Genomic DNA, 27,463 nt, shown 5'->3' with positions numbered 1-27,463 from the left:
AATAAGAGCTTTTATGCTAAGACTTCAATTCAAAAGTCTGATCCTGAATTCTTGTGTGAAACTAGATACAGAGATCAGAACAACTAACTCAGATGTAGAAGTTAGTATATTTAATAATTTAATGTATGATTAAACAAATTAAAAATCAGTGGATATGTGATAGAGTCTTTATTAAATGATTGGGATATTAGGTAACTGTTTAGAAAAAATATTTAAATTCTAAGAAAAATGCTGAATCAAAAAAAAAGGAAAAAAGAAAAAAAACTTCTATATGTTAAAAAGGGGAAATACACTATTGACAAAGGTTTTCAAAAAACTGGTAAGGATGAATGTCTTTAATATATAGTTTATACAAGCCAATAAAAAATTTAAGAGCATATCCAATAGAAAAATGAATAAAGGACATAAGCATACAATAAAAAATGAAATTGGCTAGTGTTCATATGAAAAAATAGTCACGGGCACTAGACATTTTTTAACAGTAAATTAGAACATAAATGCAATTTTCACTTAACAAATCAGATATATTAAAAGTGATAATATCCAATGTTGACTAGCTCTGGTGAGATAGGTACACTTAAAATATTGCTGGTAGTAATATAAAATACTGTAACATTTCTGAAGGACAATTTAGAATGATGTGTCAAATATTTAAGTAAGAACTACATACTTTTATGAAATCAGAAATATAGACAAAGATTTGGGTAAAAGGATATTCATTCCAGTTATTTGTAAGAACACTTTTTTGGGAAATGATTATGCAAACACAGTATTTATTTTTGAGTGGGGTATGAAGTAGGAATTTAATCGAATTTTGCCCATGTGGCTAACTAATTGACCCAGCATCACATGCTGCCTAGTTCAACCTTCCCCACAGATGTGACTACACCTCTCCTTCCTTATCCACAGTGGTTTGTTCCTAGGTATTCCATTCTCTTCCATTGATATCTTTATTATCCCATGGCTAATATTGCATAGACTTAATGGCATCATTTTAGAATGAGTCTTGATAATGGGTAGAACAAGTTTGTCTGCTTTCCTATTGTTTCAAAAACATTTTGGTTCTTTTCACCCTCCCGCTTTTCTTACTCCACGTACATTTTAGAAATAGCTTATTAAGGTCCCCCCCAAAGATCCTTTTAAGATTTTGAATAGAATTGAATTCATGGAGGCATTTGAGAGAAATGACATCTCTTAGATATTAAGACTTCCCATTCAATAATGTGACACAGGTCTTCATTTAAGTATTTTTTAATGTATATGCCTATATCTATATGTATATATCTATTTAATGGGTACACATAACTTTTGTTGTCTTTATTCCTTTTTATTGCTATTATAAATGGTATCTTAAAGTTCTAACTTTCTGGTTTTGGCTGGTATAAAGAAATGCAACTGATTTTAGTATACTGATCTTCTATCTAGCAACTCAGAGACTTTTTAACGTGTTTCCTTCCCTAAATTAGGGGGCTATTTGAGAACTCTGAGGTGTGGAAACTACCCAACATCATTCAGAATGTGTGAATTGGGGTGAAGGCAGACAGATGGGTCACCCCTTCCCCTCCTGACTCTGGCAATAATGGAACATGGAGGAACTTCTTAAGTGGTGTCCATCCCCATGGGAGAGCCCTTGTCTCTTTGAGGTAGAGTGCTCAGGCCTTACAGGCTATTGTTGTCTTCAGTTTGGGATCTGGTTCGTTTCAAGCCTTTAGGTTTTAGCCCACCCATCATCTTTTCACTGACTACCCTATTGGCATCTGCTAACTCTTACCTGTACCTTCCTTTATTCCTTATCACAGAATCCAGTTCATACCCTTTATAGCAGGTAATGATCACACTTCATGAGTGTCTGTTTGATCAGGTTCTTGTTTACTGTCTGACCTCCCCATCTATTGCAAGCTTCATAAGGGCAAGACCAGGTCTGTTTTGTTTACAGTATTCCTGTATTTTTTTTTTAAGATTTTATTTATTTATTTCACAGAAAGAGACAGCCAGTGAGAGAGGGAACACAGGCAGGGGGAGTGGGAGAGGAAGAAGCAGACTCCTAGCAGAGAAGCCTGATGTGGGGCTTGATCCCAGAACGCCGGGATCACGCCCTGAGCCAAAGGCAGACGCCTAACGACTGAGCCACGCAGGCGCCCCAGTATTCCTGTATTTTTGATACCTGCCACTTACCTCAATAAATATTTGTGGACTGAATGAATGATTAAATATGTTAAATATCTGTTTTAATTTTAATGTTAATAATATATTGTATCATCATTTAAAGTATATTTTACTGTATAATTTAATTTTAACTCACAGCTACCTTTAAAATAGGCATTGCTAGTCCCCATTTGACAAATGAGGTAACTGAGGCACAGGGAAATAAGTAACATGGTCCAAAATAACAGCTAGAAATCAGTGGAGTGAAAACAGAGCCCAAATCACCTAACTCCAAATCTAATTCAAAACTATATAACAAAAGAGAAAGAAAAAGAAAAGGAGGGAAAGGATACAAGAGAAAGGTAGATGAGGGAGAAAAGTTCATTTATTTCTAAATTTTCCATGTCAAGGGCATGTCATACCATTTATTCTGCTAAGAACTCCTTAAATCTCATACTTTGAACCTTTTAAGAAACCTCATACCTCATTAAAACATAACAGGCCAGTAGACATATTAACACTTTCAAGCAACACTGTTCTACATGAATTATACAGAGTGGGAAATAAGGGAGTTTGCAGATGAAGAATAAATCTTTTATCCTCTGCTACATTTCACCAGTATAAAACTTACTGGAAAAATCCAGCCAGATAATCATGTCTGATAATTTTAAGGAGTACTTACAACATGATTTAGCTTCAATTTTAAGTTCCAATCCATTATCTCATAATTTTCTGCCTTAGTTAAGATTATACAAAACTTTGGCTCTCTTGTAACATTTAAAAGCCAGATGAGAATATCTTCCAAGTTTTACCATCGTTGTGAGGATAGAAATAGAATTAATTTCTATTGGAATCATTATTGAAAGAAAGAATACTACAGTACATTTTGCTAGATATGTCTCCCAAGGCAAGGGAAACATAAACAAAAATAAACTATTGGGACTACATCAAAATAAAAAGCTTTTACACAGCAAAGGAAACCATCAACAAAACAAAAAGGCTACCTACTAAATGGGAGAAGATTTGCAAACGATATATCTGATAAAGGGTTAATATCCAAAATGTATGAAGAACTTACATAACTCAACACCAAAAAAACAAACAATCCAATTAAAAATGGGCAGAAGAACTGAGTAGACATTTCTCCATAGTAGACATTCAGATAGAAACAGATACATGAAAAGATGCTTGATGTCACTAATCACTAGGGAAATGCAAATCAAAACCACAATGAAATATCACCTTACACCTGTCAGAATGACTAAAATAAAAATGACAAGAAATAACACGTGTTGGTGAGGATGTAGAAGAAAAAGAACCCTCACGCACCATGGGTGGGAATGTAAATTGGTGCTTTGGTATGGGAGTTCTTCAAAAAATTACAAATTGCAATACCACATGGTCCAATAATTCTACTATTGGGTTTTTACCTAAAGAAAACAAAAACACTAACTTGAAAAGATACATGCACCTTTATGTTTATTAAAGCATTACTTACAATAGCTAAGATATGGAAGCAACCTAAGTGTCCACTGATTGATGAATAGATAAGGAAGGTATGTTACATGATACAGCCATAAAAAAGGATGAGATAGTGCCATTTGAGACAACATGGACGGACCTAGTGGGTATTATGCTACGGGAAATAAGTCAGACTGAGAAAGGCAAATACCATGTGAGTTCATTCATATGTGGAATCTAAAAAAAGCGAACAAATGAATAAACAAAAAAAAGCAGAATCAGGCCTATAAATACAGAGAACAAACTGATGGTTACCAGAGGGGAAAAGGGTGGGGGGCCGGGCAAAATGGGTGAAGGGGAGTGGGAGATACAGGTTTCCAGTTATGGAATGAATAGGTCATGGGAATGAAAGACACAGCAAAGGTAATATAGTCAAAGGTACTGTAATAGTGTTGCATGGTGACAGATGGTAGCTACACTTGGGGTGAGCAGAGCATTACATATGAACTTGTCAAATCGCTATGCTGTACACCTGAAGCTAATGTAACATTGTGTGTCAACTCTATTTAAAAAAAAATACTACACTCAACAGTATTTTGATTTTAATCAATGATTCTCCATGTCCCCTTTTCTTTCTTTCTTCCTAAATCTAATGATAAAATGAGTGGTAAATTTCAATTGACTCTGATTAGCAAGATTCCTACTGTGAAGTTACAGGAAAGAAAGAAATCTCCTATTTTTCTCAGTCTCAGTGTAGTAAAAGACAAAGAACCAGCCCTTAAGGTAATAATACTATTTTTGTGATTTGGCGGGGAAAATACTTTGCTGCCAAAGGGTAATCCACACTGAAGAACTGATAGCGAGGTGAAACACTCTGACAGAACAGGACCTTATTATAGAAGCTATTGACACGAGAACTCTAAATCGCTGCAAAGTACCACTCACCTCTTCCTGAACCCAACAGAGTAATGACAGAGTACTGATGAAATCTGTCTGCTGCGGGAGGACAGAACAGGCCGTTCTTAAGCCAGAGTGGTTTATCGGGGATGGACAATGACACGACCCAGAGCTTAGTGAGAACCACCCCAGGACCCTGACATACCCATCACTGAGACATCATATTCTATCAGCAGTGTTGCTTCTTGTCCACACTGTTTAAGAATACTCATGGCTTCAGCATGCGTGGTTCCGAGAAGCCGAATTCCATCCACACTGAGCAACCTGTCGCCAGGTTTGATGGTGCCCTCTCTGAAAAGAGAACAGAGACACGGTCTTCATTAGCGTAACATAATGGGGTTTAGCATTAACAGTCACTTAGCCGAAGCACGTTCGGCCACCCATCCTATTTGCATTTCCTTTTAAGCATCGAGTGTGATAGTAGGAAAGGAAAGAGCTAACCCTGAACAGAAATTTGCTACAATATGACTGTCAGTAATAAAGAAATAAGTGCACAGCAGTCAACCCCCAAGTCGCCCACACTTAACTCTTGGGGAGCAAAAGTACTAAATCCACACTTTCCCTTTTTTAGGTTTTTGCTGAAATATCTAAAATTGATTTTATTAGAGCCCAGAAAGTAGCATTTACTTATTTTTCCAAAGCCAGGTGAGCAGAAAAGCCTGCTGATTCCGTTCAATTTATTACCAGTGAACCCAAGCGGGACGGGGAGCACTGGTGAAAAATTTCCCTAGTCTATACATTTCCCTATTGATTTATCAGGCCATTTTGGCAATCATTAAATTGATTCAGTCTCATATTCCCTATGAGACAAGGAAATGCTATTCTTTCTGCTGTGACCACAGACGCGGAAGGCACTGGAAGAAGATGCCTCAGGACGTTAGGGACACCACTACAATATAGCAGATCATAACCTCCCTGCCTTAGAGAAGGTCATGGAGATGAGAAAACCAAATGGGGGGCTTACAAGTTTAGGATCTGAAAGGATAAAAATCTCTTAAATATCCTTCACCTAGACAACTCTTTAAGAATTTTGATTCTAGATTTTTATCTTAAATTTTTAGATTCCATTTCATCCTAAATTAATTCAGTTATATGTTGCTCACAAACTAGTGGCCTGCTCCTGACATTTTTGTCAACCCCAACTTAAATGTGACTAAGGAACGGGAATATTCTTATTTACTTCTGGAAGAATAATTCACAAGAGAAGCAGGGGAAAGGCAAAAGGCAAGACGTCTGTGAAAATTTTCACTTTGTATTATCTTCCGCAAAGGCAAACAGACCATAGCACAGGGGAGAAACCGATATCTTCATATTCTCTTATTTTATATCAAACACACACTTTTTAGAAAAGTAAGCTAACAGCATGAGTTTTGAATTCCTATCCTAGTTCTTCCATGTATAAGCTAGCTGGCCAGTCACTTAACCATACTGCACCTCAGTTTTGTCACCTGTAAATGTGGATAAAAAATACTTCATTGAGTAGGCAGTGGTGAGGATAAAATAAAATAATGTCTGCCAAAGCACTGAGTACATTTCCGGGCACATGGTTAAGTGCTCAATTAATAATACGTATTATTACTATTTCTACTGCATAAGAGAAGGTTTAAAAATTGTATTCTGGTTTGAAACATAGTGCAGAGTCAGCGGTAATCAGGACAGTTTTCTCCGAGCCCTCAACAATATTGAATGGCAGAAGTTGTGGTCCCCTGCCTTTATGGAATGACTTTTGCTGTGGGAAATTAATACAAAGACAAGTATCTCCCGAGACAGCTAAGTTGTGAGTTTAATGAGGACCCTCCCCCACACCATGGTTATGATGTGAAAGCTGAAGCAGCTGCCCTTTCAAATATTCCATTTAGTAAGGAAGAGATAGTTCTAGACACGGACAATGCTCCTTCCCTTTTATTAAAAGTCACTTCCATTCTGACATAGGTAATCATTATCAAAAGGTAGTAATAGTCATAACAATGTGGATAATAGTAACAATCAAAACGCTACCACCTATCTTCCCAGGTTAGGAGATTAGCAATTGGAGATGACGCTGTAAGGCGCCTGCCTTAAAAAAGCCAGCTACCTTTTATTAAGTATCTACTGCATGATAGGTCCCCGCAAGGCACTAGCTAGTCTTTGATAAAACTGAAGACCTTGAAAGGCAGGGAATGTTATCTACATTTTACAGCGGAGGAAAGTGAGCTCAGAACTGTTAAGTCACTTGACAAACACGTAGGGTAGGTAAGTGTCGAGTCTGGAGTCAAACCTCCTTTCTTCTGATTCCACAGCCCAAACAATGTCAGTTTTCACATTCCAACATATTTGCTTTCCCCAGCTTCGTTTAATCTACTTGGATAGTGACACAGAGAGACAAAGTTTACCTGTCAGCAGGTCCTCCAGGACGAACGCATGTTATTACAACCGGACGAGATTTATTTCTATCATCATGTGCTCCCCCTAGCAAAAAAAAGAAAGAAAGAAAGAAATACAGCTTAGCAAAGAAAGAAAGAAATACAGCTTAGCAATGCTTTTGTTAAAAGAATCACTTACTTACAAAATGCCAGCTGAGAAACTAAAGTACATTTTGTTGATGTGTAGAGGAAAACGTGTAAATTTTTTCCAAAAATCTTATTCATTTTATATAGAATGTGCTTTTGGAGTCACAATGTCTCCACCTCTCAATAAATACATGGGTGTATTCAGGGGCGATATAGAAAATATTTAACAACTAGTGTCACAAGAGCCTTATAAGTACTTGCCTAATTAGAACAACAGCCAGTTATGAACAAAGTGCAGGTGGGTATACTTGGGGCCAATGAACCTGGGCTATAATACAGGGGAGTAGGTCTACAACCTGATATAAAGGAAGCAAAAACTGAAGAGGGAAAAAGTATGTAAGTATCTAAAATAAGAAAGAAAAAAATTCAAGTGGCCAAAGTGCATTCCATTAAAGTTGGGCTGTTCAAATATTGGCGGCAAATTTGACAGACTATTTCAAAACAACTGCAATGCTTAAATGGAGATTTTAATTCTGTATGAGGACAATTTCTGCTCAAGAATTCTTGGAAACAGAGAAACTTCAAGACGGAAGGTAATTTACTACAAATTCTCTTCTAAATCCAGGACCCCTCTGTAAAACCTCCATAATCTGTACTTTCCCGACCTCTCCTGGAGACCCACCAGATGGCCTACTTATTAGATGGGAGGAGCCCATTTCACAGTTGGACACATAGGGGTGTCAGAAGCTTCTTTCTCATTACTCATCTGATATCTATCTTCCTTCGACTTTCATCTCCTGGTCCTTGTTCTATTATTTAGAGCAGTGAAACAAAAATGGATGCTCTCTACTATAAGAAACATTTTCTGAAAGTTGGAAACAGTGATTATACACACCTGCAAAGTCTCATCTTCAGGCTGGACATCTCCACTTTCTTAAACTATTCCGCATCTGACCTGATTTCTTTATACACACCATCCTGGCTGCCCACCTGGAGGTCCCTAGTTTGCCAGTACCTGATAAGTATGAATATTACGATCAAATATTCCTTCCCTAATGCCTGCCTGGTAGGACAGACTGGCATTTCCCAAACTTGGAACAGGTAGAGAGGTCAACTTAAAGAATCAAGCCTCAAAGAAAAAATCAAAAGGCATTCAGTGTTCCTGATGAAGGCAAATGCTTCCTTTCTGCTCACTTCTATTACAAATGATTTATTCAGTCTGGCTGATTGATAAAAGCTCCATTTCAGTATCTCACTTTTTCCCTCAGTTTGATGGCTTCTTTCAAATTCCTCCTTACTTACGATAGGAAATTCACAACTTCCTCAGAAAACCATCTTAAAATGAAAATCATGACAATAAATTACAGCACATACTTACCCATATTTATATAAGTACTGTTACGTAATTTCTCTTTTTCAAGGTGATCACAAAAAGACAGATTTGTTTTCTCCTGAAGGGATGTTGATTTAGAAAAGGATGGGGGCTGAAGACAGTACAAAACTTGCCACAATTTTGATCCGTTCTACATTTAAATCCGTAACAGTGAATGCATGGCAAAGGGTGATGGAGCTCTAAATTTCTCAATATGTGACATTTTATCAGTATTTGAAATAACGAACCAAATTTAGCTCGTGATTTACTTAGGGTCTAGACGTTTGGAGCTGCAAAGCAAAACAGAGACCACTCAGAGACCGGTGGTATTCTCAATCCTGGCTGCACGTTAACATCACTCACCTGGAATGCTTTTTAAAAATATCAATGTCAGGGCCACAATGCAGACCAAATCTGAATATTGGGTTCCATGTATTAGATGAGTAGACCTTATCTACCATTTTCTAGGTGAGAATGACTGATAGAGAAAGTTTCCTTGCTCAAAGAGAAAAGGAACTTAGTGGCAGAGTGCTTTCCCTATTATTCCAAGCCATCTTCCTTAGCTTGGTGGCAAGGCAATGAACTCAAATTTAACTCTGCAAGATTCAGGCCAGAACATCATTTTTTCATTCTACAGGTGCCAGGTTCTGTAGGAGTCAGGTCAAGGTTTAGAACCTGTGACATATTGCATTAGAAATGCAATTCCATTCATCAGGTAAAAGTCTCTTTTATTGTTCCAACACCCACTCTAACACCCATTTTTGTTCCTAATGATAAATTACTGTTCCAACACCCATGGTTCAGAAGAAATTCACCAATACTAAATGAATGTGCTCCATCTGTGATACTGCCCTCCTCCTTCCTGAAAGTCCTGGTGTTCTCACCGAAATAAGTTTAGCTCAAATTCCATCGATGCCATGATGTCTTCTCTGCCGTGATAACATTAACCCACAGCACTTTCTCATTCTGAACTCTTTTTGTGATTAAACGAGATTCTGAAGGGAGGGATGGGGGCCACCTTTCGAGCATGGAAGACCCTTCAGGTGGGCCTCAAACTAATCTAAAAATACAAATGCTTTATTTGATTCTCATGAAAAATGGTGCAAATTGCCACAAACTTGTATGTTCAACTAATGTACACTAAGGAAGTTTTTAAGGCCTACAAAAATGTGGTATTCATAAACTAAAATCCGTTCATTATTACTTAGGTTTTAAAATCAGTGTAACACTAAGAAGTCTATGTCCACACAAATGCAGGCAACATTCAATTATGTATTCACTTATTTATTAAGCACCTAAGATGTTACCAGGTAGTATTCTAGGCTTATAGTAGAAAACTCTTATTCGGCATGCCCATACAGATATTTGAAATTCCTGCCAATGGTGGGACGGATGTTTTGTTGACACTATATCACCGGTTGTCTTGAGGTGGTTGTAGATTTCAAATGCTTCCATAATTTCTTTTGTTCCTAATGATAAATTACTGTTGTTTTAGCTCTTTCATTAGCAATTTGATTTGTTATTGATTAACCAGACAGCAACTAGTAATGAATATTTGCACCAGGGTATTTTTTACTGCAGCTTTTCAATAATTAGGCTTGTAGGCATGTAACTCAAGTGTGTCTCTCTATCATACCTATATTGCCAAAACAGATTTGTATCTACCACCCGCTGAGCCAAAATTACTTGTATACTGACTTTTTATTATATTCATCTAGTTCTTTTATACAGAAATGTGGGAATGGTTAAGGTAAATGATTAAGGTAAAATGCTGCACCTAAAAATAGGAGCTGGTCAGAAAAAGGTAATAATTGCTGGTCTAAATTTATCACTCAGTGAGTTCCTCATTTTCCATTTTCTCTACAGCTCACCTGGGTACTTTATCAACTAATGTCTTAAATTCACTGGATTGTAATTCCCTGCAGATAGGGAGCTGTCTTATGGCTCCCTAGTACTTGGCCCTCTGCTGACATGTTGACATGTCCTTAATAAATATCTGATTGATTTGCTAGAAAATTGGCGTGGAATGGAATCTAATGTTTAAAGCTTAGTCATTTAAGACAAGTCTATATAAGTGAACACATTTCTTTTATTCCTTGATGCATGTATGTTTATTAAGATGCTTAGTTAATTTTAACTAATGTTATAATAATTTGGGTAAAATTTTGACCCTGGTGAAGTATAAAATATAATAGGTAAAAACAAAAAAAATCAAGTAATGTGAAATGTTAAAAAAATTCCTTGAGGCCTACATAGTTCCCTACTGAATTTTATTATCACACTAGGAATTATGAGTTGTTTATCTGTACTCTTTAAGGTGTGAAACAGCTAATAAGAAAAATAAAATATTAAAAGCCAGAATTACAGCTCAGAATTAATGGTTTTATAGACAAGCTGGAGTCACCCGAAATCTTTATGATTAATGTCCTCCCATAATAAAATTAAGCTGATGCACGTAGGTTCCAAGGGATTAAATTATCTTCAATCCATTTTTAGAAAGTTACAATAACAAAATGTATTTCAGGAGAAAATAATTTAAACAAAGTTGCTTAATGCTACTGTATTAAATCAAATCAAGCCATAGTCATCAATATTTTTGACTCGGAGATATAGAAAAATATAAAGGGAAAGCAAAACACATGTTGAAAAGTGGTAAATCAGTAGGTCAAATGAACTGACAAGGTTTATAAACAGTGACTGCCTGCTCTGCCTTCATGGGCTGAAAACAAGCCTAGGTCATTTGAATTGCACTCTGATTCCCACTCATTGCTTTTCTTTTTAAAAAGATGGGTGCAAATATTAAAATATTTGCATTAGAAACATCTGTTGTTGTTGTTGTTTGGATGACTTTGTAGTTCATGCTTAATATTTCATAGACGAATTTTCCAAGAATATCTGATGGTTCATATTTTCTAGCCACCACCTACCTCGTATTACAAAACCAAAGGTATTGCCTTCTTTATGTAATGTGACCTCCACCGTTCGGAAAATAACACTTGATCCTTGAACAGCTGAATGCAGAGAAGAGAGAGAGAAATGTAAATCTTACATCGTGAGAACATTTCCATTTTTTTTGATGAGGCATAAGACACTACAGATCCCTGTTGCAAGTAATTCTTGTTATGAGTAATCAAAGGGCGATAATTTATTTTCAAAGACAGTGTTAGAAAAAATACTTGGACTGTCATACGAATGCCATAAAATAGTTGTCTGCATAAGTGATTTAGGCTTAAGCCCAGTGGAATCAAAATCATAGGTACTTCCTTTCTTCTTATGTGGCCAGCTTATAGGGGGAACATAACAATGACATTGTTAAAACTCTATATAACAGGAGGGACAATCTTCATATAATCAATAGAATTATTTCCCCTTTGTAAAATGTAAAAATGATAGGATTTTTGTAAAACTTGAAATAATTGATGTACTTATATTTATTGTTGCAGCTAGTACAGGAAGAAAAAGTGTTACTCTCAAATTACCATTAACAGATTAGGCTGATGCAGAGAGATCTTCTGACATGGTGCATAGCAATTAACAAAGACAACCCAAATCAAACTTGGAGGGCAAAAAATCTTCTATGTACATTCAGAATATCCCTGCTGTCTAATAAAATACAGATTTACTTAATTTTACTTGATAGCATCATGTGTATGTTGTGTTTGCCTGCTTATTGCTTCTATTTCACAAAATAAAATTGCATGACCAAGTTGATATATCTAATTAATATGACACACAGTATATGTGTGTAACACAGGGTATAAGTCGCAAGAAGGTATAGTAACTAAATTCTTTTTTTTAAAGATTTTATTTATCTATTTGACAGAGATAGAGACAGCCAGCGAGAGAGGGAACACAAGAGGGGGAGTGGGAGAAGAAGAAGCAGGCTCATAGCAAAGGAGCCTGATATGGGGCTCGATCCCACAATGCCGGGATCACGCCCTGAGCCGAAGGCAGACGCTTAACCGCTGTGCCACCCAGGCGCCCCAGTAACTAAATTCTTCTGCGGGATTGTTTTCAGGAAAGTGGGAGTAATTCTGGTTATATAATACACCATTGCTGAATTAAAAAAACAAACAGATTTCCCACAAATTAATATTTCATTGTTATGAAGGCAGGGATGTTTTTATTCAGAGAGACAAAAGAATTTGCAAACAGTAGAATTTGATGGTCTAAGATCCTTATCTTGAATTTGTACAATGATAATTATCTAATGCTGTATTTATGATCAATGGCACACTTTTTACAATGCTTTAGGTCTTGAAAAGTTTATTAATAAAACTATCAACAAGAGGGGCACCTGGGTGGCTCAGTTGGTTAGGCCTCCAACTCTTGGTTTCAGCTCAGGTGATGATCTCATGGGTCATGGGATTGAACCCCGAGTTGGGTTGGGTGCTCGGCCTGGAATCTCCTTGAGATTCTCTCCCTCTGCCCCTCCCCCTACTCGTGTGCATGCTCTCTCTCTAATAAATAGATAAACCGTTAAAAAAATAAAATTATCAACAAGAATTATATGGATAGAATAAATATAGGTATAGATTCTATAGACAGAATTTAATTGCATCTTTTTAAAGAACGTTTCTTACCACTTACAGAAATAGAAAGTAATTTTAACTTAGCATTAATTACAATTACTTTTAATTATCAGAAATTCTGAATCCTCAAAGGAATAAACATGATTATGAAAAGTACACAGTTAAATTCACAAAACTGCACCCATCCGGATGGGATATAAAGTACAACATGAACTTGGATCTGCTGAAAAACAACATAAACGTACAGCTGAACAAATGTTTTGGTATACTGCTGATTTAATTAAATGTCATATTCTTGCTATCAGGGGAATTTCAGTTCATTTTAATCAGCTAGGAACAGTACATAAAAATAGCCGAAAGTGTTGAGGTACAGTTTTAATTAAATGAAAAAAAAAATTGAGTTCAAACCAAATGTTTTCTTATTTCCATGACCCAACAAGCCACTTGAAGTAATTGGTTAAGAACATGATCTTTTTGCTCTACTGGAACAAACAGAAAGGAAAGGAAAAGATATGGGGAGAAATAATTAATGAGCATCTACTGTGTGCCAGGAAATCTGCAGAGTGGCTTACAAATATTATTTCACCTAATCATTAAATCAACTTTCAATTATATACAACCAAATTCTAATTCTGGGCCACCTGTCCTTGTTGGCTGGGTGTCTGTTCTGGTAATGAAAGGCACTGTAATTTTCACTTTGTTAGAGCTAAATCTTGCTGACCACAAAATCTTGCAATCAAATCTAGAGTCAATATAAAGACTTTTAAGATTATCTACAGCTTTAGATTGCCCACACTCTTGCTGTTTATCATTTACAAAAATAATGTGAATGTTCACTACATTTTGATATACTTAATGAAATAGATTTTATCTTCATAATTTTTATTTGCATGACTGGATCTTGGTGACTGGATTTTCATAATCACTAGCTGGACACCCTATAGTGCCATGTGAATTTTATTCATTACTTTACATTTGCATACGTGGACATATCGATCCAAAACGGGGCTTCCCCAAAGAATCAAATCCAGTACGCAAAAGGGCTAGGTTGAAATGAATTTCGCAACGCAAAAGTTGTTGTACTGTTGTACCTTGTTTCCCCATGTGAAACCGTATTATTTTACTATGGTAGATTAGATTTTTCTAAATTATGTACTACTCCCTGCCTCCCCAACTTCTACCTCAACAGCAGAATAGGAGTTGGATACTTTCCCTCCTCATCATCTCATTATGTTGGGCTTCCGTGTGACTTGCTTTGGCCAATGGGATGTTAAGAGATGTAAACAGAGGTCGGAAACATGCTCAGGTGGTCGGGCTTGTCCTGTTTTTCCTCTACCATTGTCACAGGAAGAGCGTTCCCTGGGTACCTGTCTGTCTCTCTTAGAATTGGAATTGAGAAGTAAGGAGGTCAGGACAGGGACATGCTTTAACACATTTATTTGAATTAAAGAAGGACCCTTTCGGATAGAAAGTTAGTCTGATTTAGCTGATGGTTTAACAGTCAGGACTGCCTTTGCCAATCAGAGGCGGCGGCAGACGTTTTCCACAAAAGAAATGAAGTAAATATGTAGCTCCAAGGTCTGAATGGAAACACCATTTAAAGACAAAAACATTATGCTAGAAACTACAACCTCTCCAACGATTTAAGCTCATGATAAAGAATGTTAGGTGCTAACTAAAAAAATGAATGAGGATTATGTAATATTTCAAAATCCTTTAGGGGTTATGTCACCGAAAAATAGGAAGGCAGTGCTCTGAACCAAATTTAATACATAAATACCTAAGATACGGATTGGTAATAGCCTTTCTAAATACAGTCTCGAAACACCACACAATTTTAAAGTCAAAAAGAACGTCAGAGCTCATGTAGGTCAACCATTCCATTTTCATAAAGAATCTGAATCTTGTAAAAGGTAAGTGGTTTGCTCAAGGTCCAAGTTCCAGTCTTCTCGATTAGATCACATACACGCAGATGCATGCACACGCGTCCCCTTCCTCTACTTCCTTCTGGCCTCTGGGGGGGGTGGAGCCTCAAATTGCAGTGATCCTTGAGAGAGTTACCAGTCACGGCCTCGCCTCGGGCGGCTTATCTCTCAGCAATCAGCTCTCTCCCCAGGGCTTCACGGCAGCAGCCTGCTCCTGCTAGCTGTCTGAGCTCAGCGAAGGGGATGCTTATTAATCCCTTCAACCTCCCTGAACTCAAAGATCTTATTAATTTATCCAAACATAATAAGAGACAGAGATAATCCGCGGAGAACAGATCTCTTCTATCTGATTTCTACCATCAAGTTCACACTTTTGTTTTTAAAAATATTCTTCCCCTTTTCCCGACAGCTTTAATGCATGAGGAAGGAAAAGCTGGTATAATCACCAAGTCGGGATAGGTTTTAACCCCTGAATATGTCTGATGCCTACGCTCGCCTCTTTAACTTTACTAAAGCTATATTTATTCAGGATGTCACCTCGCTTTTGGAAAATTATAACACCTTTGGGCTTATAGCTTCTTATCTATTCTCCATGTGGCTCCCTAAAATGATAACTCTAAAAACTCAAATCTGATGATGATGATGTTCCTTGGCTTTAAAATTAAAGCCATTAAAGGCTCCTTACTGCTCACCTGATAATATCCAAGCTCCACCAGTATGGCTTCCAAGGCCCTCCACCATTTTGTTCCTATTTACCTCGCTGGCCTTATCCCCCTCCAGGTCTTCACTTTCCCTTTGTGCTTCAGCAACTCCAGGCTGTTTGTGGTTCAAACCTGTGCACTGGGCTATGGTGTTACTTTCCTTGCTGGACCCTCTGCCTAAAATGTTCCTCTTCTTACTGGACCTGCATAACCTCCTTCAAGTCCTCCGAAACCCCTAGTTCTAGATAACCCCTAAATCGGGAAATCTCTACCATTGGCCTTGCACTGGACAGCTATTCTAAGAGTTCTTTTAAGGAAGAGGTTGTGTTTTATTGATATTTACATCCCCAGCGGAATAAAAATAGTTAATCAAAGGGCGTTAGCTCTAGATATCTGGATTCTCTTAACTCCTTGGCGATCGTTCGAGATAATGATTTCAAAACAAATGGACTCTTTTTAAGTTCAAGAAAACACAGTACTTTCATTGTAATACTATATGTTGGCTAATGGAAAGTAATTTAAAAAATAAAAGACAGAAGCAACTGGAAAAAAATGGTAATAATGGCTAACAGGCACTATGGTTTACTCAGTACATGACGATAATCTAAATACATGATTATAGCCTTGAATTCTTACAAAAATTCTACACCTTCTATAGCCATTTTACAGATGAGAAAGCTAAGGGTCAGAGAACTTAAACAACATGCTCAAGATCACAGAAGGGGAAAACTGACATTTAACCAGTGACATGGTCTAAGCTCTCAGTGCTCGATTCTACTGCCTACCCTTGCTGAAAGTGAAAAATGTTAGAGCAAGGTTTTTGAACACAGACTTCAATGGATGTTGTTATAAAAACACCATTATATTTTTGGTGTTGGATTTTATGTTAAGAATAAGCACTCATGATTGGTCATATACACTCACTCCCCGAGTGCCCTCGTCTGGCGCCAAAGCTTCAAACCCCTTCTACGTTCCCACTGCTGTACATGTGCATTTCCAGCTCAGATCTTTCTCCCAACCCCATCTGCAGTTCTTTTCTTGACATTGCCTTTCTGCACGTCAAATAGATACCTCCACGGTAGCATTTCAAACAATGAACTTCTGATCTCACAAATCTGCTCTGTCCACATTCTTGCCCACCCCCCATTAATGGCACAAAGAGGCTCAGGCTCAAAATCCTCAAAATCTCAGGTGGTCCTTGACTCCTCTATTTCGGCACAACCCACATCAAATCTATCAGGAAAGCCTGTCGGCTCTACCTTCGAAGTGATCAAGGATGGAATTGCTTTTTCCCATCTCCCCCGCCATCCCTCACCTGGATCACTGCAACAGCGCCCCCACCCCCAACCTGGACTCCCAGCGTCTCCCCTTGCCACTGCTTGTCTTCTCAACACAGCAGCCAGAGGGAGCCTTTGAAAATAGAAATTAGATCATGTCCCTCCTTTGCCCCAAATCATACAATGCCATCCTCTATCATTCAGAGCAACATTTAAGGTCCTTCCAGTGGCCTACAGACGTACCTCATCCTTCACGTGTCTGACCTCCTCTCCTACTTTTCTTCATGCTCACTCTGCTCCAGCCAAATCACCCTTCTTAATGCTTCTCCCACAACCCCAGTATATTCCTGCCTTTGATCTCAGCGCTGGCTGTTTCTCTTTCTGCAGTCCTCTTCCCCCGGAAATCCACACAGCCACCTTTTTCACCTCCTTCAAGTCATCGGCTAATGTCACTCTCTCTGTGAAGCTGTTCCTAATCACCCTATTCAAAATGGCAATCCTACCCCTCTGCCAGAACTCCCAGTCCCTCTCCTGTTTCTTTTTCCCATAGCAGTCATGACCACTAGCATTCCTACTATCTAGTTTACTTCTCTGTTGTGGTCTTGTTTTGTTATCTGTCTTCCCCTATCAGAATGTACAGAGTAGTGGCTGGATTGTAGCGCATGTTCAAGAAGTCATTGCTGAACAAACAAGTTATTATCAGTTATTAATATTCAACCTGAGTTCTCACTGGTAGAGAAATGCAAAGAGCTTTCTCAGGGTAGCATCCATGTTAATAGCTTATTAACAGGAGAGATGGTGCTGGGGCAGGACGGCGGTAACACATAGCATATGTATATAGCACAATGAATAAACGTATGGACCTTCGAGTCAGGGAGCCTGGGTTCACATCCTGACTTTGCTGCCTGTTTATTTGGGAAAGATGTTTAATTTAAGCCTCTGTAAAATGAGAATAAAATGATAACAATGCCTGTCTTGTAGTGCTGATTGATCTGTGTATTTATTATTTATAAAAAATTGTTAGAGTGCCAGGCACTGTTCTCATTGCGTTACAAACACTAACTCATTTAATCCTCACAACAGATCTATGGGTAGGAACGAATATTATGCCCATTACCCAGATATGGAAACTGTGACACAGAAAACTTGCGTGATTTTCTCAAAGGCATGCAGTTAGTAAAGGGAAGCTGGGATTTAAACTATGACACATCGAAGTTCAGCTCAGCTATGCTGACTCCCCTTATGGTGAGGATTAAGTGTATCCGTGCACGTCAGGTTCCTTATAATGCTGGACATTTAGTAAGCTCTGAAAATGTGTGGTTCTATTACTATTATTGTTACTTGATGATAATGTGTTTTGAATCTATTTTCATGTTTCAGAAATTAACATAACTATACAAGAATCAACATAAAACACATTAAACACGCTTTTCCTAACCCTAGTCACTAAGGACGAAGCCTGGATGGAAGTTAATGCACGGAACTTATAAATATGTTGACTGTTTATAAAAATAGCTTAAGTGGCAAATATGATGTATGTAGATCACCTTAATGGAACACAAATCCTATATAACTTTATTGTTATCTGTGCTCTTTTTAACTCTTCTGGAGTGGGCTAGAGGTTTATCAATTCAAATAATTCCTGAATATCAAGAAACCATGCTCTGTCATTCCCATAATGAGACGATGTTGGCAAAAGGGGGGAAAAACGGAGAACTCATTGTTTTAGGCAAAAATGTGGCCCAGCTGTTCTGCCCCTGAGTTGTGATTACTTACAGACTGGTGGCAGCTCATACTCGACTTCGAGGACCACTCTTTCGCCGACATTCTTCAGCAAGCTGATGATCTCATCATGGCGGAATTTGGCCAGGTTGATCCCATTCACTGCTTTGATGTAGTCACCCACGTCCAGCTGATCACTTCTGCAAAACAGGCAACGTCCCTTCAGCGACCCGTCCTCTCTACAGGCCTCACTGTGTTTTCCACTTTCCCTTCGTGAAAATGCACGCAACCCCCGAAGGCCTGTGTGGCAGGAGCCTCCGAGGCTGTGGCCGGGCCCCGGGAGTAGGATACAGGTGAAGGTGCATGAGAGATACAGCCATCCCTCTCCTGCTCACCGGGGTGCTTTGAACGCTGCTACTGGATCTGCTGTGGTAGCCGATTTTTTCCTAACCCTTTGCCTCTTATTTTTAAAGAGACCACAAAACAAAATAAAGAGGGTTTTGGTGGTTGTTCGGTTGCTCTGCCCATAAAGAGCTGGTTCTCTAGGAACAGATGACCCAGATCTTGGCACGCCAGGACTTTCTCAAATTCTTTTTATTCTCTCTCATTTTTGCTGCCTGCCTCCTGGACATTTCCTTTTTTTTTTTTTCTTTTTTCTTTTTTTTTTTTTATTTTATTAATAATGATTTTTTATTATATTATGTTAGTCACCATACAGTACATCCCCGGTTTTCGATGTAAGGCTCGATGATTCATTAGCTGTGTATAACACCCAGTGCACCATGCAATATGTGCCCTCCTTACTACCCATCACCGGTCTATCCCATTCCCCCACCCCCCTCCCCTCTGTAGCCCTCAGTTTGTTTCTCATAGTCCATAGTCTCTCATGTTTCATTCCCCCTTCTGATTACTCCTGGACATTTCCTAGCTCTCAATATCTTCCCTGGGAGTTTGTTGAGGGCTAAGGAAAGGGTCAGCTCATTCTGCTATTTATTGCTTACAGCAGGCCTGGTAAGAAAAGAGAGAGAACAAATTACAATGAAAGCACTGGGTCTCAGTACCATTCTCACCTCTTTCCGACACCGTAATAGAACTGTGGCTGCTTTGAAGGGTTCAGACAGACTTGGCTCCTAAGGCAAGAGCTGGCAGTGAGACCAAAGACAGTACTTAAAATGTGCATCACGGATGAGGATCTTCAATAATAGTCCGTCCCCAAACAGAAACACCTAATGCATTAATTTTATAGAAGTCCAGCTCTAATCATTCCTCTTTGGCGAGCTCTCCTTATCCGCTCCAGCCTGCAGTCCATGCCGTCCCTCCTCCCGCAGACAACTTAACCACTTCATGCCCCGTGACAATGCCCACGTTGTGGCTTTCTGCTGTTAGGCAATGCTGTTACTGCTCCCAAGCTTTTCACGCTTTTTATACCTATCTCCTCTAGTAAATTACAAGCCCCCTTAGGGCAGGGATCTTATCCTTAATTAATTTAGGTCACTACTTGTAAAATGGTAGTGCCTTAAACAATGAAGAGCTGGTCACTGATCATGTGACTGGCACAAGAGAGCTTTTAATTACACCATCAATACAACTGAAGATTGCATTTCCCGCCTATTTACTCTCGCTTCAGGGCTACGTAGGAAAAAGTTCTGGAGACATATGAAGCCCTAGCCTCACAGATTGGCCATGACTGTTATAAAATAAAGGAGGCTGTGGGTGTGGAAAGAAGTCTCTCTCCTTCTGAAAAAAGGAGATTAAGGTGCTTGTGTTGACATCAGCCTATTTTATAAACAGTCCCTCAGATAATGAAGCAATCAATTGGATGAAGCTTATATATTGTACAAATAGGCTGATCATCCAAAATAATCACTATTTTTGATGCTGCTTTATAAAGCAAGAACTCTAAAACTTAATTTGTGATTATGTGGGCAAGACTATCGGTGTCCAGGATTTAAGACACGTGAACCTCACTTGTAATGAAACCTGACCATCCCATCTGAAGTACTTGGTGACTCGGTCTGTAAAGCGAGCCCACCTGTACCCAGCATGCAGGACTTTCTGCCTTTGGCCATGACTAGTGCAATTTGCCGTTCATCAGAATAAGGACACAACGAGACCTCTTCATCTAAGCTTTCTATCCGTTTGGAAGCCTCATCTTTGTCCTGATGAAAGGGAAGCTCCCGCCAAGTATGAAAGCAGAGATGATGTTACTTGACACTTGGGGCTGGCCTCCCTACTCCTCCAGGCTTACCACTTCCCCCCACCGCAGGTTGCCGCAGGCACATGATACGGGTCATCTGCTCCATGACCGGAGCGTCTCATTCCCACCGCAGCCTCTCTGCTGTTCAGCGGCATATTTGGGGACGAGAGCCACACAGGCGTTTTAAAATGCAGGTCTTCTGAGGGCCTGGTTGCTCCCTGGTGACTTGGCTCAGGCCAGAAAATCTTCCGAAACATGCCGCAGTGTGCTTCTGTCCAGCAGATGGGAGCTGTCATTTATTTATTAGTGACCTTTCCAGATGGAGCTTCAGTTTTTGCATTAATTACCCCCCTGTGTTCCTTTTCCTACATTTCCCCGAGATGCAGTTACCTAGCAGCAATTCCTCCTTGGCGAAGGTTCGAGACTCTGGGCTTGCCGTCCTTGTCAATTCCGCCTGATACCGTCAGCCCAAGGGTGGTGCCCTCCTTCTTCATCAGTTCGACCACGGTGGAGCCCTTGAATTCCTCTGCGAAAAGAAAAGCATTTGCCTTATTAAATGAGAGTCGAAGCACGCGATGGCGTTGTGCCTGGTGAAGGGACTCCTTCCCAGAAACTCTTTCCACTTTTTCTTTTACGAGAAAAGATCAGTGGGCTCTTCTCCATCGCAATTTGCAGAGTATCTCATAAAGACGTGCATGTAGATAAAGCGGAAGCAGATATTCCATTATAGGTTATTAAAATGGGTACCAGTGGGGTAGTTCACTCTAGGTTCGCAATAAAGAGTCCAACATGGCTTATATGCAAATGACAATATTTGCCCTTTGTTTTCTGCCCATTCTCAAGTGACTTCCTCTCCTTGCAACTCCAAAGGGAACAATTGAGAGTTGTAATAGAAGGGCCTAGAACAGAGTGTTAAGTAATAATACAACAATACTAATTTTAAATAATAACATGTATCATGCAGCAGCAAACTCCAAATTCTTGGTACATTTCAGCTGAATAAGCCAACAGACACAAGAGAAGAAAGCTTTCTACAGGTTTAAGAAACACGTTACTGACTCTACTGGTTTTTTGTCTTTCAGGAAACAAAGTACAATGGCTTCACGCAACAACTCACATCACTTCTTACAGCACGTGTCACAATGTGGTAAGGCAGGGTTGGTCCTCAGAATCTCCAGGTAGCTGCCATAAATCCCTCATTCTCTACTTTCAAAATTTGAAGATCTCACAGATCTTGTCCAGACTGTGTCTATATACCAAGAGGGAACCCAAATCTTCTGATTTTAGGCACAACAGAAGGTGAGAAAACTTTGAGAACATCCTTTCTTTCAGAAGTAAAAATGAGTAGAGTCAACACTGACCTATCCAGAGGTTAATTATGATAAACACTGTTTTCAAATTCTCTGTTATGTTATTCCCTCTCTGCATACACACTTTCTGGATAGGGATGGGGAAACTCAAGTTTTCTAATTCCTCCTGAATCACATTACAAATTTCAGGAATTATGATCTTCCAGGACATCAAAGACACTCATATTAAAAAGCAAGAACGGACTTTCTTCTTCCAAGTTAAGAAACCAAAAAAGGTTATTGGCACACCTCTTCCCCTTCCTTAATTACACATTACAGAGTTAATTATTATTTCGAAAATCTATACAAATGCTTACCATAAAAGTTTTTAAATTGTTGCTTCTGATATACTATCCCACTAGCCAAAGAAAAAACTCAAATCATGTTAGGGAAGGAAATCATCACTCATGTGATCTAGGAAGGAGAACAGAGTATTCCAGGAAGGAAGGCGAGGGGGAAGGCCGCTAATTTCCTCACCAATGTATTGAATATCATTCCAGGCAAGGCTCTCAAGATTCCTGTGACCTTAGCACCCCAGAACACCACCTTTTTCGTGACAGACTCACGATCCTGCATATGTGAGCAGTATTGCTTTTTAAAGTAGAAGCCAAGGAAGAGTCTAGGAGTGTGAATGATGTCAGCTTCATTCACTGCATTTTGTATGAGAGACCAAATCACGATCGAAATTCAAGGATCAAAATTCTTGTCATGTGCATAAAAGCACAGGGCCTTTTCCATCATTTACCAGAAGCATCTGAAACAAAATTCCATCACTGTGTGCATTTAACCTGTATCCCCTTAAATCAGAATAAAACAGCCCCTTCTACCTCCCATAACAACATAAAGAGGCCCAACTGATATTTAAAGAGGTCGACTTAACAAACAATTCCTGTAAGTCCCTCTTGGCAGAAGGCTAGGTATAAATTATTTTAAAAATTAGGTTAAATAATTAAAGTAACGAGAATTACATAACTCATGATGACTATTCACATTATAGAGACATAATGTGCTCAACGATTTTGCCCAACAAAAGAATTCTTCACATTTTCTTTAAATACATAGATTGATCCTGTATATTTAAGCATTTGGTCATAGATCTTTACTCGAAGAATTGGAAGCATAGTTTTTTAAGGGCCTATCTCAAGGGTCGATCAGAAATGTACAAAGAGGCAAGGCAACTATAAAACGGTAATAACTGGCAAGGGAGAAATAAGTTTTAACTAAGAAGACCATTCCTACTCAGGTTTTCAAGAACATGTTTCCTGCATAAAATGGGATACCAGTATATAGGTACAGACTGATGAGATGTGGACAATGCAGTTTTCTCCAGAAGGGACCCAGGCTTCTGGCTGAATCCTGGAAATCTAGAAAAAGCTCAATTCCTTTAGTTTAATTTGTTCTCGTTAAAATATAAATCCACCTGAGCTTCTTTTTAAACTGGTAATAGTCAATCACCCTCTTATTTTAAAATGTTTCAAATCTTTCTCCAAGTGCTCGTTTTAATAACATGAAGGAAAGAAAATATTGATGCGTCAGTTAATTGAGTAATTTGGGCATTCACGGATTCAAGCATTTATTGAGCGCCTACTATGAGCCAGACAAGAAACTCAAAGATGAAAAAAAAGTCACAGATGCTTCCAGCCTAGTCACAGAGGCAAATGAGTCACAGAGCACCATGCCCGAGTGTGGTCTGGGGTAAGGTGGCCACACAGGAGACGGTCCTGGCTACAGTGTACAGTGAAGACTGGCTGTTCCAAATGCAACATCTATTCCACAAATTGTCTCCTGTCTAATCTGTCTGTATTTATCGATCAGGATTAGCTGAGCAGAACAGACTAAAGGAGGAATCTAAATTAGGCAAAGCTCAGGAGTAAAGATAGAATATTGTTGCAAGAAAATGCGCTGAATCAGGAGAATGTTAACTGCCAGTAAGTATCCCTCGACCCTAAAAGATTGACTAGATCTTTTACAGGTATTTCGAAGGAACAGAAGAAAAGCAGCAGCTGGGAGAGGGAGGAACATGCTTCTGGAGTTTACTTCCTGCTAATCTGCACTCTCCATCAAATGAATCAATCATTTTATGTATTTTTTGGTGTTTAATGTTTGCATAATGGTCTAATGGCAAAGAGAAATGATGACAGATGCATTCAATTGCATGAGTTCACTTATATATCAGAACTTACCGAACCAAACTCTGCAGTGAAACACTGGAACGTAGGCAAGTCAATATGTAGTGACAATTTCTTTCTTTGTGATTTAAATTGCAAACATCCCTCCCCAAATTAAGAGGACCATGTACAGAAGACTGTAGCATCCCCAAATTAGCAAGCAGCACAGGGAACAGATGATGCCCAATTGGCAAGGAATGAGATGGTTCTGGATTAGACGTTTTCCTTCATCACCATATTTAATTATCTTAGCGAAGCAATTGCAGGTTTACATCTGTATCTGTACTCAGTCAACATAGCCAACAAGAATCACACTGATAGAATGGGATTTAGTTGTTTGCTGTTTTTCCTTGGATTTGTAATGCAATCCTCTTAATTACTGAACTCCAGAAAGCTTTAAGGGAAGTAACAGTGATGCCTGGTGAAAGCAAGAGAATTATGAAAAGTTCTTGCAAACAAGAAAATTCAATAACATAGATAGTTACAAAATTAATGGGCAGAAAACTATATCTTTTATATAAACAAATAGCTGGTTAGAAGTTACCATAGAAGAAAAAAAAAAACCATTTACAATAGCCAAAAAAATAAAATTCCTAGGAAAAAACTTAATGAAAAATATATAAGATTTACATGAAGAAAACACCAAAAACACTTCTGAGGAACATAAGATCAGAGCAAATGTAAAAGCACCCCAGTTATTCGTTCAATAAAAAATGGAGCACTTACTATATATTAGGCATCATTCTAGGCTTTGGAGATATAAAACTGAACAAAAGATCAAAAATATGTCAATTCTCCTTGGGGCGCCTGGGTGGCACAGCGGTTAAGCGTCTGCCTTCGGCTCAGGGCGTGATCCCGGCGTTATGGGATCGAGCCCCACATCAGGCTCCTCCGCTATGAGCCTGCTTCTTCCTCTCCCACTTCCCCTGCTTGTGTTCCCTCTCTCGCTGGCTGTCTCTATCTCTGTCAAATAAATAAATAAAAAATCTTTAAAAAAAATATGTCAATTCTCCTTAAATTAATCTATGAAGTTCATAATACCAATAAAATGCCAATAAGATTTTTTGGACACAAGATATATTTAATATTATTGCAAAAATGGAACATGCATCCTTATAAAGATTCTGTGAAAAACTGTGGTCCCAAGGTATACCTGTTTAATGTTGCTATGAAAGGATATAGACAGCCTGTCCATGATGCCAACCTGAATGAGGTATTGGAGTCATGACTGGATGCTATGCTACTAATTATATCTCCCCAGATACCCTGGAAGCATGAGCCTGGAGTGGGAAGGCTGGCAAAGCCTCTGTGTCTGCCTTCCAGACTTTGGTCAGAGTCTGGATCTTCTTGGCTTTACCAAAGGGAAGGAAGGAAGGAAGGAAGGAAGGAGGGAAGGAAGGAAGGAAGGAAGGAAGGAAGGAAGGAAGGAAGGAAGGAAGGAAGGAAGGAAAGAAGGAGAAAAAGAAAAGAAGTAGCTAGCATAGACATAGAGCATTCAGAACCCATTATGAGACCATCTTAGTGTTTTGTAATACTGGTTTGCATAAAATAACGGTATGGCATAAGAATCATACTTTGTTCTGTAAAACTCTTGGCGTCTGGACATTCTTGCTTCATGGCTTATTTTAAAAAATATAATTAGGCTTAGACCAAAAAAAAAGACTTAATCTAATTTTTGGCAGGTTTCTAAAATTCAGGGACTAAATGAACAGGGAATCACAAAGTGGACAATTCCAATAGTTGCTGAAAGCGGGGAGAGACAAAAAGGGATGATAACAAAGAGTGATAAGGGCTATGATAAAAGTAAATAAAGGGCTGTCATGGTGCAACCTGGGAGGACCCTTAATCAGACTGGGCAAGTAGCGCTCTGGATGGCTCTTTGGAAGAGTTATCTTGAAGATGGCCTCAGTTTAGTGAATGGAGAAGGAAAGGTGTTAGAGGCACAGGAACAGTAAATGGTAAGTGATTACATGGGTTCTGGGGAGAGACTATCCATCAGTTCAATTCGCACTTTGTCCATCTGGCTGCATGTTAGAATCATGTGGGGAGCTTTTCAAATACCAACGCCTGGGCCCAACCCAGAACAAACCATCAGAATACCCCCTGAGGGGAATTTTTTAAATTAAACTTTCAATTTTGAGATAATTGTAGATTCTTATGCAGTTCTAACAAATACTATAGAGAGATCCTGTATACCCTTTATCTTGTTTTCCCCTGTGGTAACATCATGCAAAACCGTAATACAGTATCACGAGCAGGATATTGACATTGATGCTGTCAAGATAGGATATAACAGGTTCCCTCATTTACCCTTTATAGCCACACCCACTTCTCTCCTCCCCTGACACCTCCTTAACCCTTGGCAAACCCTAACGTATTCTTTATGCTTATAACTTCATCATTTAAAGAATGTTAAATAAAGTGAATCATATAGCATGAAAACTTTGTTGTTGACTTTTTACATTCTGTATAAATTTCTATACTTTTTACATTCTGTATAAATTTCTAGCAATAGTTTTTTCCTTTTATTGCTGAGTAGTAGTCCATGGCATAGATATACCACAGTCTGCTTAACCATTTACCTGTTGAAAGATGTATTGGTTGTTTTTAGTTTGGGACTATTATGAATAAAGCTACTATAAACATTCATGCACAGGTTTTTGTGTGAACATATTCATTTCTCTGGAATAAATGTCCTGGAGTACAATTGCTGGGTCATACGGTAGTTCCATATTCACTTTTCCAATAAATTGCTAAATTGTTTTCCAAGGTAGCCATACCATTTTATATCCCTACCAGCACTGGATGAATGATTCAGTTTTTCTACATCCTGTCCAGTACTTGATGTTAGTGATACTGATAGATGTGTCAGTAATATCTAATTATGGTTTTAATTTTTGTGTAATTTGAATCATTTCCCTAATGGGAAATTTTTTTTTTTTTTTTAGATTTTATTTATTTATTTGACAGAGATAGAGACAGCTGGCAAGAGAGGGAACACAAGCAGGGGGGTGGGAGAGGAAGAAGCAGGCTCATAGCGGAGGAGCCTGATGTGGGGCTCGATCCCATAACGCCGGGATCACGCCCTGAGCCAAAGGCAGACGCTTAACCACTGTGCCACCCAGGTGCCCCCCTAATGGGAAATATTGAACTTTTGTGTGTGTGTAT

The 27,463-nt window shown here is 38.7% G+C and overlaps 1 protein-coding gene across 1 annotated transcript in view; it reads right to left on the bottom strand.

The window, feature by feature from the left end:
• The window catches only part of GRIP1 (glutamate receptor interacting protein 1), a 648,222-nt gene that overhangs the window by 124,076 nt on the left and 496,683 nt on the right, over positions 1–27,463 (bottom strand). Inside the window, exons 3-7 of the mRNA XM_057316325.1 lie at positions 21,169–21,304; positions 18,636–18,781; positions 11,352–11,435; positions 6,936–7,011; positions 4,709–4,854 (exon numbers count right to left, since the gene is read on the bottom strand). Coding sequence (XP_057172308.1) covers positions 4,709–4,854; positions 6,936–7,011; positions 11,352–11,435; positions 18,636–18,781; positions 21,169–21,304 — 588 coding nt within the window. The remainder of the gene's footprint in view (positions 1–4,708; positions 4,855–6,935; positions 7,012–11,351; positions 11,436–18,635; positions 18,782–21,168; positions 21,305–27,463) is intronic.

This window comes from Ursus arctos, unplaced genomic scaffold (genome assembly GCF_023065955.2).
Source record: "Ursus arctos isolate Adak ecotype North America unplaced genomic scaffold, UrsArc2.0 scaffold_21, whole genome shotgun sequence".
NCBI lineage: Eukaryota > Metazoa > Chordata > Mammalia > Carnivora > Ursidae > Ursus > Ursus arctos.
This window is presented reverse-complemented; position numbering and strand designations above follow the sequence as displayed.